This window comes from Piliocolobus tephrosceles, chromosome 11, assembly GCF_002776525.5.
Source record: "Piliocolobus tephrosceles isolate RC106 chromosome 11, ASM277652v3, whole genome shotgun sequence".
NCBI lineage: Eukaryota > Metazoa > Chordata > Mammalia > Primates > Cercopithecidae > Piliocolobus > Piliocolobus tephrosceles.
The window spans coordinates 37,082,230-37,098,222 of NC_045444.1; the positions used below are offsets into that span (position 1 = coordinate 37,082,230).

Consider the following 15,993-nt stretch of genomic DNA (forward strand, 5'->3'; position numbering starts at 1 on the left):
CGGGCGGATCATGGGGTCAGGAGATCGAGACCATCCTGGCTAACACAGTGAAACCCCTTCTCTACTAAAAAATACAAAAAACTAGCCGGGCGAGGTGGCGGGCGCCTGTAGTCCTAGCTACTCGGGAGGCTGAGGCAGGAGAATGGCGTAAACCCGGGAAGCGGAGCTTGCAGTGAGCCGAGATCCGGCCACTGCACTCCAGCCCGGGTGACAGAGTGAGACTCCGTCTCAAAAAAAAAAAAAAAGAAAAAGAAAAAGAAAAAGAAGATATAAGATACAGTTAACATAAAATCCTGTCAAGCATTGGCACGGTGGCTCACGCCTGTAATCCCAGCACTTTGGGAGGCTGAGGTGGGTGGATCACCAGGTCAGGAGATCGAGACCATCCTGGCTAACACGGTGAAACCCTGTCTCTACTAAAAATGCAAAAAATTAGCCGGGCGTGATGGCAGGAGCCTGTAGTCCCAGTTACGTGGGAGGCTGAGGCAGGAGAATCACTTGAACCTGGGAGGCAGAGGTTGCAGTGAGCCGAGATGGTGCCACTGTACTCCAGCCTGGGCAACAGAGTGAGACCCCATGTCAAAAAAAAAAAAAAAAAAAATCCTATCAAGCACAATACTATTTCTTTTTATATATACGCTTACTCAACCTGGGGTATAGATTACAAAACGAAAGTAGAAAATAAAGACATTGGCCAAGCATGGCAGTTCATGCCTGTAATCCTAGCACAATGGGAGGCCAAGGTGAGAGGATTGCTTGAGCCTCAGGAGTTTGAGACCAGTCTGGGCAACATGATGCAACCCTGTCTCCACAAAAAAATACAAAAGTCGGCGGGGCACGGTGGCTCACACCTGTAATCCTAGCACTTCGGGAAGCTGAGGCACGTGGATCAATTAAGGTCAGGAGTTCAAGACAGCCTGGCCAATATGGTAAAACCCCATCTCTACTAAAAACACAAAAAATTAGCCAGGTGTGGTGGCAAGTGCCTGTAATCCCTGTTACTCAGGAGGCTGAGGCAGGAAAATCTCTTGAACCTGAGAGGCAGAGATTGTAGTTAGCTGAGATGGCTCCACTGCACTCTAGCTCGGGCAACAGAGTAAGATTCCCTTTCAAAAAAAAATTTAAAAATACAAAGTTAGCCAGGCATCTTGATGTGTACCTATAGTCCCAGCTACTCAGGAGGCTGAGGTAGGAGGATTACCTGAATCCAGGGAGGTCAAGGCTGTAGTGAGCCATGATCATGCCACTGCTCTCCAGCCTGGGAGACAGAGTGACATCCTCTCTCTCAAAAAAAAAAAAAAAAAAAAGAACCTGAAGTTGTCCATAATCCTACCACATTAATAAGATATATAAAAGTAAGCATGTGCCTACTCTCCTCACCTCTCCATCCCAGAAAGGCATTTGATAACTCTGTAGTGACCATCCTTCCAGATGTTTTTCTATTATACAAACATTATATACATGGATACTATGGGCATATTTCCAAGTCAGAGTATGATATTTAGATCATTCAAATTCTTTTTCTGACTGCCTAATAGGTCACTGTATGGATATACCATAATTTGTCATGTACTAATATTTGACATTTTAATATTTAATACTGAGGTGTTTTATTCTGATTTTTTTCTTTTGTTATTCAACATTTCAATGAACATTTTAAAACCTCTGTCTTTACTCAGTAATGCTACTTTAAAAAAAAAAATAGATTCCTACAGTGCCAATTTGCATTTCTTTTTCTTTCTTTTCCTTTCTTTTTCTTTTTTTTTTTTTTTTGGAGACAGGGTCTCATTCTGTCACCCAGGCTGGAGTGCAAGGGTGCCTCAAACTCCTAGGCTCAAGTGATTTTCCCGCACAAGGCTAATTTTTGCATTTTTAGTAGAGATGGGGTCTTGCTATGTTGCCTACGCTGGTCCTGAAGTCCTGAATTCAAGCTGTCCTCCTGCCTCAGCCTCCCAAAGTGCTGGGATTACAGGCGTAAACCAACTTGCCTGGCTGACTCCCAATGTACATTTTCTTTTTTTTTTAAATAAGGCCTGTCAACTCATACCTAACCAATTTGCATTTTAACCAGCTGAATATTCTCTGAATTCTCTCACAATAGAAGAGCAAAAAAGTATCATTAATAATCTAAGTTGAATTTTTGGTAGTGTTTTTGAACACATTTTTAAATGTCTATTATCCCTTTGAACACCTATGAATTGCCTATGAATTTATATTTCTTGCCTATTCTTTGGCACTTTTGTCTTTCTCTTTTTTATTTCTAGCAGCCCTTTGTATATTAGAGATATTAACCCTATTTTCCCTCAGTCTGTCTCATGCAAAATTTTTTTATATATATTTAGGCAAATCTTCCAAATATGGGAAAACAGCAGTCTGAGAATCAGAGCATGAACTTGGAAACCAGACTGCCTGTGCTCAAACCTGACTCTGCCCATTTAGTTCTGTGGCTTTGGGCAAGCTACTTAGTCACTCTGTGCCTCAGTTTCTTATCTTTAAAATGAATATTTAAAAAGTATCCCCCTCACCTCACAGTGTTGTTTTGGGGGGGTTAAATGAGTTAATAGATAAAAGCACGCATTAGGATTGTATATACTCTGCTTTTGTTTATATATATTTGCAGCTCATGCCCGTGACCCCAACATTTTGGGAAACTGGAGTAGGAGGATCTCTTGAACACAGGAGCTTGAGACCAGTCTGGGCAACGTAGTGAGATCCTGTCTCCAAAAACAAACAAAAAGAAGTCCTTTGCCTCCTGAAAAAGATATAAATATTCCTATATTTTATGTTATATAATAAAGTTTTTCCTCTTTATTTAGCACATTTTGGTCTTTATATGATGGTAAAATGTGTTTAGGTACTCTGTGCAAAGTAGGAGTCTAGCTTCATTTCTTATAAATGTGAAACTTGTTGCTGTGACATCATTTAGTAAATAACTCATCCACCCATCACTGGTTTGACCTGCCTGCCATTCTCCTGTAATTCAGTGGATGTTCCTTCTACGAAGAGTATCTTTTTTTTTTTTTGAGATGGAGTTTTGCTCTTGTTGCCCAGGTTGGAGTGCAATGGCACGATCTCAGCTCACTGCAACCTCTGCCTCCCAGTTCAAGTGATTCTCCTGCCTCAGCCTCCCGAGAAGCTGGGATTACAGGCACACGCCACCATGTCCGGCTGATTTTTTGTATTTTTAGTAGAGACGGGGTTTCTCCATTTTGGTCAGGCTAGTCTTGAACTCTCGACCTCAGGTGATCTGCCCACCTCGACCTCCCAAAGTGCTGGGATTACAGGCGTGACCTACCAGGCCCGGCCCAAGAGTACCTTTTAAATACAATAGAGAGGCCAACTCGGTAGCTCACACCTGTAATCCCAGCACTTTGGGAGGCCGAGGTGGGCAGATCACCTGAGGTTGGGAGTTCGAGACCAGCCTGGCCAACATGGTGAAACCCCGTCTCTAGTAAAAATACAAAAAATCAGCCAGGTGTGGTGGCACGTGCCTGTAATCCCAGCTACTCGGGAGGCTGAGGCAGGAGAATCGCTTGAGCTAGGAAGCGGAGGTTGCGGTGAGCCAAGATTGCACCACGGCACTCTAGCCTGGGCGACAGAGTGAGAGAGACTCCCTCTCATTCATAAATAAATAAATAAATGCAATAGACAAAATATCCTGTAGGACAGATTGGAGGACCAAAGAAAAAAATACAAACTTCTCTTACCCTGCTCCCTGCGGCAGTGCAACCACAGACTCTTCAGCTTGAGAATCGACCTCTGAATTCTGGGAATCTTGTTCATGAATTCTTATATTCTCCTATGAGAATGAAGAGTCTTTGAATTGTCAGCCAAATCAAAGGAGAGTAACATTTTTGTTCTTTTGCCTCCTTCCCCCCAACAGGAAATGTCATGACTTTGAAGTTTCTAAGTGATGCTTCAGTGACAGCTGGAGGTTTCCAAATCAAATATGTTGCAGTGGATCCTGTATCCAAATCGAGTCAAGGAAAAAACACAAGTACTACTTCTACTGGAAATAAAAACTTTTTAGCTGGACGATTTAGTCACTTATAAAAAAAACAAAAAGGATGATCAAAACACACAGTGTTTATGTTGGAATATTTTGGAACTCCTTTGATCTCACTGTTACATTATTATTAACATTTATTTATTATTTTTCTAAATGTGAAAGCAATACATAATTTAGGGAAAATTGGAAAATACAGGAAACTTTAAACGAAAAAATGAAACCTCTCATAATCCCACTACATAGAAATAACAAGCATTAACATTTTCATATTTTTTTCTTTCAGTCATTTTTCTATTTGTGGTATATGTATATATGTACCTGTATGTATTTGTATTTGAAATTTTGGAATCCTGCTTTATGTACAGTTTTATATCATACTTTTTAAATCTTGAACTTTATTTTTTTATTTTTTATTTTTTTTGAGACGGAGTCTCGCTCTGTCGCCCAGGCTGGAGTGCAGTGGCCTGATCTCAGCTCACTGCAAGCTCTGCCTCCCGGGTTCACGCCATTCTCCTGCCTCAGCCTCCCGAGTAGCTGGGACCACAGGCGCCCGCCAACACGCCCGGCTAATTTTTTGTATTTTAGTAGAGACAGGGTTTCACCGTGTTAGCCAGGATGGTCTCGATCTCCTGACCTCGTGATCCGCCCGTCTCGGCCTCCCAAAGTGCTGGGATTACAGGCTTGAGCCACCGCGCCCGGCCCAATCTTGAACTTTATAAACATTTTCTGAAATCATTGACTAGTCTACAAAAACATTATTTTAAACAGCTGTAAAATACTCTATTGATATGAATGTTTTATACATTATTTAAGCGTATCTCTATTGTTGGAATTTCAGGTTGTTTTCATAAATGTTGCAATAAATATCCTTGAACACACATATTTGTGCACCTCTCTAATTCTTTAAGACAAGGACCTGGAAATAGAATTACTGAATCAAGGGTTAATTAATATAATATTTTCTGTTTCGATAGGCAAAGATGAGGCCTCACTGTAGTTTGAATTTGCATTTCTTTATTCATGAGATTGATGGTTATATAATTTTTGGGGGTTTTTTTGTGAATTACTTTTCCATGCCTTTTTTTTCACTATTTTTAAAAACTGGTATAATATTCTCTATTGATTTGTAAGAAATTATTATATATGTCCATGTTTGGCATATATGCTGCAATTTAATTTTTAGTTTATAATTTGTCTTTTACTTTTATGGTTTTTTAAAATATATCAAATGTTAAAATTTATTTGCTGTTATACTTGATTTTCTAAGGTCTCTTTTCTCATATATTTAGGACTGTCAAAAGACAAAATGACATCAAATTTAGTTTTAAAGATCTTAATTGGCTTTTATTTGCAATTCTAGAATCAGGCACCTCATTTTTAAAATAGAAAGTGTTCTGATGAGCTGAACAGAGGAGGCTGGTTTTATTGATATAAAAGGGCTGAGGAGAGCAGAAACAGAAAACAAAAAGCAGACTGGTTGTTTCAAAGTTACTTTTCTTATAAAGGTTAAAGCAGAGGCAACTTCCTTATCATGCCAGCAAAAACTGGTCTATTTGAGGGTTTGGCTATTATCTCTCTGTGTCTCTTGGTTTCTTGGAAGGTCAGATAAACAACTAATTTCGGGTTGGTGGTGTGAAACTTTAGCATGAGGGACTCCATTTTGGTTTGGTCTTTTAGGCCTGGTGCAGAAACTAAGTCCAAACCAATGACCTCCTATAACTTTTATTTAAGAGAATAAAAATTCCTCTTATAAGATATGACATGTATTCATCTACATTTTATTTTTGTGTTGTCACTTCACCTTTTAAGGTGTTACTCCGTATATGAGGGGTGTTGGGGCTCAGATGATATCCCAAACTATGACACTTTGGAATGCTGAGTACTTTTGTGTCTGGAATTCGTGGGTTCTTGGTCTCGCAGACTTCAAGAACGAAGCCGCGGAGCGGTGAGTGTTACAGTTCTTAAAAATGGTGTGTCCACAGTCTGTTCCTTCAGATTTCTTTCTTCTGGTGGGTTCGTGGTTTTGCTAACTTCACGAGTGAAGCTGCAGACCTTTGCAGTGAGTGTTAGAGCTCTTAAAGGCGGCACCTCTGGAGTTGTCCGTTCCTTCCAGTGGGTTCGTGGTCTCGCTGGCTTCAGGAGTGAAGCTGCAAACCTCCGTAGTGAGTGTCACAGCTCATAAAGGTGGCATGGACCCAAAGAGTGAGCAGTACAAAAATTTATTGCAAACAACGAAAGAACAAACCTTCCACGGCATAAGAAGGGACCCAAGCAAGTTGCCGCTAGCTAGGGCAGGCAGCCTGCTTTTATTCCCTTATCTGACCCCGCCCCCCCCAACCCACATCCTGCTGCTGATTGGTCCATTTTACAGAGAGCTGTTTGGTCTATTTTACAGAGAGCTCATTGGTCCGTTTTACAGAGAGCTGATTGGTGCATTTACAATCCCTGAGCTAGACACAGAGTACTGATGGTGTATTTACAATCCTCTAGCTAGACATAAATGTTCTCCAAGTCCCCACTAGATTAGCTAGACACAGAGCACTGACTGGTGCATGCCTTTACAAACCTTGAGGTAGATACAGAGTACTAATTTGTGTATTTACAAACCCTCAGCTAGACACAGAGTGCTGATTGGTGCGTCTACAATCCCTCAGCTAGACTTAAAGGTTCTCCAAGTCCCCATTAGACCCAGGAGCCCAACTGGCTTCATCTAGTGGATCCCACACCTGGGCTGTAGGTGGAGCTGCCCGCCAGTCCTGAGCTGTGCACCTGCACTCCTCAGCTCTTGGGCGGTGGATGGGACCAGCGCTGCCGCCCAGGGAGCGGTGCTCATTGCTAGTGGGGGAGGCTCGGGCTGCGCAGGAGCCCATGGCATGGGGCAGGCTTGGGCAGGTCCCAAGCCCTGTCCCGCTGGGAGGCAGCTGAGGTCTGCAGAGAATTTGAGCACAGTGCCGGTGGGCTGGCACTGCTGGGGGACCCGGCACACCCTTGGCAGCTGCTGGCCCGGGTGCTAAGCCTCTCACTTCCCAGGCAGGCGTCGCTGGCAGGCTGCTCCGAGTCGGGGGCCTTCTGAGCCCACGTCCACCTGGAACTCACTCTGGCCCACTAGCACAGCCTGCAGACCCGGTTCCCGCCTGCACTTCTCCCTCCACACCTCCCCACAAGCAGAGGGAGCCAGCTCCCGCCTCGGCCAGCCCAGGGAGGGGCTCCCACGGTGTAGTGGCAGGCTGAAGGGCTCCTCAAGTGCCAGCAGAGTGGACCCGAGGCCGAGGAGGCTCCGAGAGCGAGGGCTGCTGGCACATTGTCACCTCTCACTTTGAACTAAAGGAGATTGGAAGGCCTCAGAAGCAAGATCTCTGTGACCTTCTCCTTCCCTGTTCCCTCTTGCCCCCTTCCTCTTCCAAACAAGTCGTAGAAACCAGAATTAACCGGGCGCAGTGGCTCACTCCTGTAATCCCATCACTTTGGGAGGCCGAGGCAGAGGATCTCTGGAGCTCAGGAGTTCAAAACCAGCCTGGGCAACATAGCAAGACCTCATCTCTATGAAAAACATTTAAAAATTATCTGGGCATAGTGTCCCATGCCTGTAGTCCCAGTTGCTTGGGAAGCAGAGGTGGGAGGATCACTTGAGCCCAGGAGTTTGAGGCTGCATTGGAGCTATGATTGTATCACTGCACTCCAGTCTGGGAGGCAGAGATCCTGTCTTTAAAAAAAAAAAAGCAACCAGAACCAGAATTCCTCTTCCTCAAGTCTAGTTACAGACTCCTCTACAAAAAAGCATGCCATAAAACCTAGAAAGGTCACTCTGTTCTCCTTCTCCCTGGCATACCCTCATTCCAGAAGAGTCCTGCCCTACACCTAGAAGGAAGGAGTGCTACACAGAGAGGCCAAATAGAATCTAGACAGACAGGCCTTGCTGGGCCTCTCAACTTGGTCTGTTGCCATCAGATCACACGATTTGTCCAATCACATTTCTACATGGCCGTCTATTCTTGAAACCTAAACATAAAAATACAATTTTACTTGGGTCTTTGGGTCTTCATTTCTGAAGGCTCCCATGTCACATAAAATTTTGATTAAATAAATTTGTAATGCTTTTCTTCTGTTAGCCTGCCTTTGTTATAGGAGTCTTGGCCTTATGATGGTAAGGAAAGGTATCACACCTTTCCATCCCTAAACAGGCAATGATTACCATTTAATTAAATTAAACAAAAATGCATGTGCCTGCCGGGCTCAGTCGCTCACGCCTATAATCCCAGCACTTTGGGAGGCCGAAGTGGGTGGATCACCTGAGGTCAGGAGTTCAAGACCAGCCTGGCCAAAGTGGTGAAACCTCGTCTCTACTAAAATATACAAAAATTAGCCGGGTGTGGTGGCAGGCGACTTAATCCCAGCTACTTGGGAGGCAGAGGCAGGAGAATCATTTGAACCCAGGAGGCGGAGGTTGCAGTGAGCTGAGATCGAGCCATTGCACTCAAACCTGGGGGATAAGAGCAATACTTCTCTTAAAAAAAAAAAAAAAGTATGTGCCAAGCCCTGTTCTAGGCACTTAGGGAGCACCAGAGAACCAAAGGAACAAAAATCCCTAGGTTTGAGGAGCTTATGTTCTGGTGGAGGGAGAGAGATAATAATTAATATACATAATAAATAAACTACATATTAAACGTAGGTTAGAGTGCTGCATTATAAACTACTGATCCTGTGAGATCATCAGTGACCTGGATGGGCAGTTTCAGTGGGGAGGAGTCAAAGGCCCAGCTGAAGTGTGTGAAGAGTGAACTAGAGGAGAAAGGAGAGGTATTGGAGACAGTGGGTCTGGCTAACAAGGAAGTGGTAGCTGTAAGGACAAGTGGGCTGAAAGGAGCCTTTCTTGATGAGAATGAATGAACTCAGCTGGGAGAGCTGCTGGGGCCATTTCTTTGAGTCCATGTAGTTGTGAGGCCCCTAGCAAAAAAGTATATGACACTCTCCAAAGAGGGAGCCTGGAGAGATTATAATAGAGGAATGGGCTGACTTAAGAGAAGCACTCAAGGAATGGTGAATCACAGGGTGCTCACCAAGCAGGAGGGTCATGAAGGAGCAAAATCAGGGGCAGTTATATGAAATCAAGACAGGGAGCTTTAGCCACAGTAAAGGGTTGTCCAACCAAACCTGGAAAAGAGCTTCTGCCAACCCAAGGCTGTGGGGAGGGGTGGAGGATAAACACCCCAAAGTCTCCCTCCTCCACCCTTCTCTGTCCTACTTCTACCTCCCATTGTCTCATCCCAACGGAAGTCAGAATGCAACGAGATCTGGTTGATGCTGCACAGAGATCAGCTCCAGGGCCCAGAGCAAGGAGAAGGTGAGAACAGATCTGGAAGGACAAAAGGAGGACACTTAGCACGGTGGGTGAGAGGAGACAATATCTAGTGCACAAATAGAGGGACTGGATTTAGACAGGGACATGGATAATTCACCCGCAGGAGGGACTCTTAACCTTTATATATATCATAAATTCTTTGATGGATGAAATTTCTGGATGCTTCTCAGAATAATGCTTTCAAATGCGTAAAATATAAAGGAATACAAAGAAAACTAATTATATCAAAACAGTTATCAAATCATTGGGAAAAAAAATCAAGGCCAGGTGTGGTGGCACATGCCTATAGTCCCAGCTACTCAGGAGGCTGGGGCAGGAGGTTGGCTTGAGCCCAAGAATTTGAGGTAGCGGTGAGCTATCATGCCTATGAATAGCCCTGCTGCACTCCAGCCTAAGCAATATAGTGAGACCCCCATCTCTAAAAACAAACAAACAAACAAAAACTGTGATACATTAAAGCATGTGTTTCTTTATTAATGCTGTATATAAGATCTAGCAGTGGGTCTAGTAACTACCATAATTTCAAAGTAGACTGAGTATAGTGGCTCATGCCTGTAATCTCATAACTTTGGGAGGCCAAGGTAGGAAGACGGCTTGAGCCCAGGAGTTTGAGACCAGCCTGGGCAACATGGAGAAACCCTGTCTCTAAAAAAATTAGCTGGGTGTGGTGGCATGTGCCCATAGTCCTAGCTGCTTGGGAGGCTGAGGTGGGAGGATGGTTTGAGCCTGGGAGGTCAAGGCTGCAGTGAGCTGTGATAGTGCCACTGTATACCCTGAGTGACAGAGTGAGACCCTGTCTCAATAATAACAATAATTTCAAAGTGGTGACACACGTATACAGTATTTTGTGAGTTCTCCTAAAACTTTCATATATCTGTGGTGTCTTTCGGGGCTAAAAGCACAGGTACTGCTAATGCTACATTTATTAACTACATTCATACTTGAAGGACATGCTAGATTTCAGATAAAAGTCTTGAAAATAAACTTTCATTCCCACATGCAAGATCACGACCCTGTGGATTTTGCCCCCAGACCCGTTAGAAGGAAGGCAGAGTGTGAGGACATAGAAGTCAACAGGTGGGAAAGATAGGTGGTGGGAATCTGCAGGAACTTCTTCTTGCTTTGCATTTCTCAGTGAAAGAGTCAAGTCATGAGCCAACAGTGAGGATGGAAAGGCAGATGTGAGAGGTTGAGAAGAGAGAAGGCACGAAAGAGTCTTCTAGGAAAGGGGGAAAGTGAATGAACTAGGAAATAGCATGGATTACCAGGCAGCACAAAGGGCCCATCTGAAGTTCATGGTCTTGGACTTTAATGGGAAACTAGTCAGCAAGGCTGTTTTCTTCTAGCCATGTTCAGCTTCACAAGAAAAAGAGAGGCTAGAGGGAGAATTGGGTTAACCACTGCCGGGTTTTTGTCATGTGAGTATAACAAGAAAGGGGCAAGGGAGGAGAAAGTATGCATGCCTAAAGGAGAGATTGTAAAGATAACCCATGGAATGTAGTTTTTAAAATTTTTATTTCTTATTTTATTTTATTTATGTATGTATGTATGTATTTATTTATTTATTTATTTTTCAGACAGAGTCTCACTCCATCACCCAGACTGGAATGTAGTGGCTCAATCTTGGCTAACTGAATCTCTGCTCCCCAGGTTCAAGTGATTCTCCTGCCTCAGCCTCCTGCGTAGCTGGAATTACACGCGCCCCGCTAATTTTTTGTATTTTTAGTAGAGACAGGTTTTCACCATGTTGGCCAGGCTGGTCTCAATCTCCTGACCTCAAATGATCCGCCTGCCTTGGACTCCCAAAGTGGTGGGATTTCAGGCATGGGCCATCATGCCCGGCCCGAATGTAGTTTAATTAGAAGGGAAGAGAGGACATCAGGAAACAAGGGACACTGAAAAAGTGGTAGATTTGATGAAGTGAAGCTACCACAAAGGCTCAAAGGATTGTGGAATCAGAGTATAAGAGAGAATGAATGGAGAGATAGGAGGTCATTGTCAGACAATAGGATTTTAAACATGCCTTTTGTAGTAGGCAGAAATCCTCCATCCTTCTAAAATGTGTAAGTCCTAATCCTTGAAACTTGTGACTATATTATCTTACATGGCAAAAGCAATTTTGCAGATGTAATTAAGTGCCTTAAAATAGGGAGCTTATCCTGGATTATACAGGTAGGTCCAATGTAATTGTAAGGGTCCTTAAAAGTGGATGAAGGAAGCATAAAAAGAGAGTCAGAGAAAAAAAGGTGACAACGAAGCAGGGTCAGAGAGATGCTATGTTGCTAGCTTTGAATATGGAGGAAGGAAGCCATGAACCAAAGAATGTGGGTCGCAGCTGGGAACTAGAAAAGGTATAGGAACAGATTCTCCTGAGCCTCCAGAAAGCAACACAGCCCAGCCAACACCTTGGTTTTAGACCAGTGAGCCCTGCGTTGGACTTCTGAGCTACAGAACTATAAGATAATAAATGTGGCTGGGCGTGGTGGCTCATGCCTGTAATCCCAGCAATTTGGGAGGCAGAGGTGGGCGGATCAATTGAGGTCAGGAGTTCAAGACCAGTCTGGCCAACATGGTGAAAACCTGTTTCTACTAAAAATACAAAAGTTAGCTGGGCATGGTGGCGCATGCCTGTAATCCCAGCTACTCGGGAGGTTGAGGCAGGAGAATCATTTGAACCCAGGAGGCAGAGGATGCAGGGAGCTGAGATCGTGCCACTGCACTCCAGTCTGGGCGATACAGCAAGACTCCATCTCAAAAATAAATAAATAAATAAACGTTGTTTTAAGCCACTAAGTGTGTTGTAATGTTTTACAGCAGTGATAGAAAGGTAATGCATCTCTTAATAATCAGTTTCATGCAGACTTAAACTTTAAGGAAGTAAAGTATAATTCTAGATAACAAAGCATAAACAAGAAGCCATGAACAGAAGACAGTTATTTTTCTAAACTCAGAGAAATTAACTTAATATTAAAGGTGAATATTAAGTAAGGCCCGTATAACATTTCTCTGTTTATATGTTTTCTTACTATATTTAATATTTTTTCACTTTCTTGATTATGGAATTTTTTTTTTTACTCTGTTTTCCTCACCTCCACAGGTTTTTTGTTCTTTACCAGAATTCTCATTGTTTTGATTCTCTTTGGGAGTAATATTTACAGGAAATTGAAGAATGTGTGCAAATTTAAAAAGTACAATGCACTCTTATTATCATTATTTTTTTGAGATGGAGTCTCGCTCTGTCACCACACCCAGTCACTCTTATTATTGATATGGATGATAAATGTAAGTCCTTTAGGGTTTCCTGAGAATAATATTCAAATGTGTGGAAATATTTTAAATGACATTAAATACCATCTATTACTGCTGACCTAGGTTCCCCTATATCTCAATAGTGTAGTAGGAGTAGGGTTAGAGATAGGTTACAATGACTTCTACAGATTTGACTGAATCACTTAATGACCTTACTAGCAAGATTTAAAATAGATTATAATTATATATTCTAAGACCTACAAAAATAGGTTATACAACCGATTTAAAGAAAGCCTTATAATATATGTAGATGATTCTTTCAGTAAATTGCTCTTACCTTCAAATTTTTTTTTTGAGACAGAGTCCCACTCTGTTGCCCAGTTTGGAGTGCAGTGGTGCGATCTTGGCTCACTACAGCCTCTGCCTCCCGGATTCAAGTGATTCTCCTGCCTAAGCCTCCCGCGTAGCTGAGATTACAGGCACCCACCACCATGCCTGGCTAATTTAAGTAATGCTTACTTTTAATTTAATATGTTCTTTACATTAAAATCATTCTCTGAAAATAAAGCAAATGTACTGATGTTGATATATGTATATATTCAGTATTTTGTTTAATATAACATTTGAGTTCAGGTTTTTGGACTGAATATTTTTGAAAAAGAAGTTTTTTAGGAATATGTTTTTCAACTCTTCCTCCTCAAGAAAACTTTTTTCTTGCTCTGTTATTGTGAAAGCAAGTTGTTTTCATGTCTCGTGTTGCTTTTTAGATTTGTAAAGCATATATCCACAGCTATTTTGTTTCCTTCTAAACAAATGCCCAACAAGAAAAACCACTAGTAGAAATCAGATCCCACAAAGCTTGAGTGTAGAAAAGTAAACTCCCTAAAGACACTGACTCTTGGGATTCCACTGGAAGAGCCAAATCCTTAACAGTGTTTATAAAATACAAATCATCATTTTTGAGCATTTACTTTATGGTTAATTATAAATAAGATCACTATGTACCTAAGTTTTTTATTTTTATTCTTTAAATTTTGTCTAAGTTTTAATAACCTCACAGTGAGTCTCATGATGCCAAAGGCAGAGTTTCATGGTATTAGCTTTAATTGAGTCAATATGTTCATTTAAAATAAACGTACGTGTGTAATACAGTACACAGCTCATTTTCACATTGCCTTCTGAAATTCTATCCCTGCGAAAGTGAAGAGAGATCACTTACAAAATAATCTTAATAGAATTATTTTTATTTTTCCCTTCTAAAACACCAAGTATTTTAGTAATCAGTACTTTTCAAGGACAAACAAGAGCATTTATAATAACAGTGTATTATTTCGCTGTAATGGTGACAGCCTGTCGTCTCACTCAGAAGAAAGCCAGGGTGACCTAGAAGGCCCATCCTGTAACCTACAAGGCCCATCATGATCTGGCCCCCTCTTACTTCTGTCATCTCATCTCCCATTACTCCTTGCCCCACCTCCCACCATTATCTCCACCTCAGACACACTGGTGTTTGTGCTGTGCCATATTACCACACTCTCAACTCTGGGCCTTGATCCTTGCTGTTCCCTCTGACTGGAATATTCTTCCCCAGATAGCCACATGACTCACTCCCTTGTTGCATTCAGCTCTTTACTCAAAAGCCATATCCTTAGTAAAGTCTTCCTGGGCCTTTATTTCAACCACCTTTTCCCTAAAATTTTATATCCTCTTTCCTACTTTTTAAAAAAATCCCTAGAACTGATCAACTACTTAGCATACTACATATTTTATTTATTTATTTATTTTTGGAGACAGGGTTTTTTTGTTTGTTTTTTTGTTGTTGTTTTTTGTTTTTTCCCCAGACTGGAGTGTAGTGGCACGATCTCAGCTCACTGCAACCTCTACCTCCCAAGTTCAAGCAATTTTCTGGCCTCAGCCTCCCAAGTAGCTGGGAATACAGGCACCTGCCACCACGCCTGGTTAATTTTTTGTATTTTTAGTTAGGACAGGGTTTCACCACATTGGCCAGGCCAGTCTTGAACTCCTAACCTCAGATGATCCACCTGCCTCAGCCTCCCAAAGTGCTGCGATTACAGGCATGAGCCACCGCATCCGGCCTCTTCTTTTAATTTTTAATTTTTTTTTAAGAGATAGGGTCTCACTATGTTGCATAGGTTGGCCTCAAACTCCTGGGTTGAAGGGATCCCCCTGCCTGAGCCTCCTAAGTAGCTAGGACTATAGGCGGTGCCACCTTCCCACCTTGTCTGGCTCATGATAAACATTCTTACTATCTGCTAAGAGTTAGGTGATAAGAGTATACATGTTTCATATCTGTATCAGTATGGTCCAATCAGGAGACAGAATCCACACGGAAATTTGAACAGGGAAACATTTAATATAAAGAATCATTTTCGGCTGGGCATGGTGGCTCAAACCTATAATCTCAGCACTTTGGGAGGCTGAAGCGGGCAGATCACAATGTCAGGAGTTCGAGACCAGCCTGCCCAATATGGTGAAACTCCATCTCTACTAAAAATACAAAAAAAAATTAGCCGGGCATGGTGGAGCATGCCTGTAGTACCAGCTACTCAGGAGGCTGTGGCAGATGAATTGCTTGACCCCAGGAGGCAAAGGTTGTAGTGAGCCGAGATCATGCCACTGCACTCCAGCCTGGGCAACAAAGCGAGACTCCACCTCAAAAAAAAAAAAAAAAAAGAATTATTTTTAGAAAAAGAATTATTATACTAGTACTATTACAGAGGAATGGAGTAATGAGGGATTGGCTAGTGAAAAATAAACACATAAGGAGATATAAGCAGATATACAGAGCAGCTATGAGAAAGAGCACTCAAGGAGGAGCCTCCAGCCCCTCAGACTGAGATCCAGACCTTGCTGGAGAGGGTGACTGTAGCTCACTGGATGGAGAGAAGTTGCTGTGGTGGAACTTGCTGGAAAGCACACTTCTGGGGAATGCTGTTCAGAGAGAGGTGTCTTATGGAAGACCCTCCATTACAAAAGTATCTGAGGCAGGTGCCAGGGGAAGCTGCTGGCTGCTGGGTGCTGCTGACCCTGTGGCACTGCAGGAGCCACATACACTGCAGGAACTTGCTAAGCAGGAACCCTGAAACTAGGAAGGAAAGTCCCTTCCCCATCTCTCCAGCAGCCTCTATTTTTTTTTTTTTTTTTGAGACAGAGTCTCACTCTGTCACCCAGGCTGGAGTGCAGTGGTGCAATCTTGGCTTACTACAACCTCCACCTCCCAGGTTCAAGCAATTCTCCTGCCTTAGCCACCTGAGTAGCTGGGACTACAAGCATTTGGCACCTAATTTTTGTATTTTTAGTAGAGGCAGGGTTTCGCCATGTTGGCCAGGCTGGTCTTGAACTCCTGACCTCAAGT

General features: G+C 42.7%; 1 protein-coding gene across 1 annotated transcript in view; it reads left to right on the top strand.

Annotated features, from left to right (window-relative positions):
* The window catches only part of TNFAIP6 (TNF alpha induced protein 6), a 22,479-nt gene extending 18,248 nt beyond the window's left edge, over positions 1-4,231 (top strand). The window contains exon 6 of the mRNA XM_023217522.2: positions 3,884-4,231. Coding sequence (XP_023073290.2) covers positions 3,884-4,053 — 170 coding nt within the window. The 3' untranslated portion in view covers positions 4,054-4,231. The remainder of the gene's footprint in view (positions 1-3,883) is intronic.
* The last annotated feature ends 11,762 nt before the right edge of the window (positions 4,232-15,993 follow it).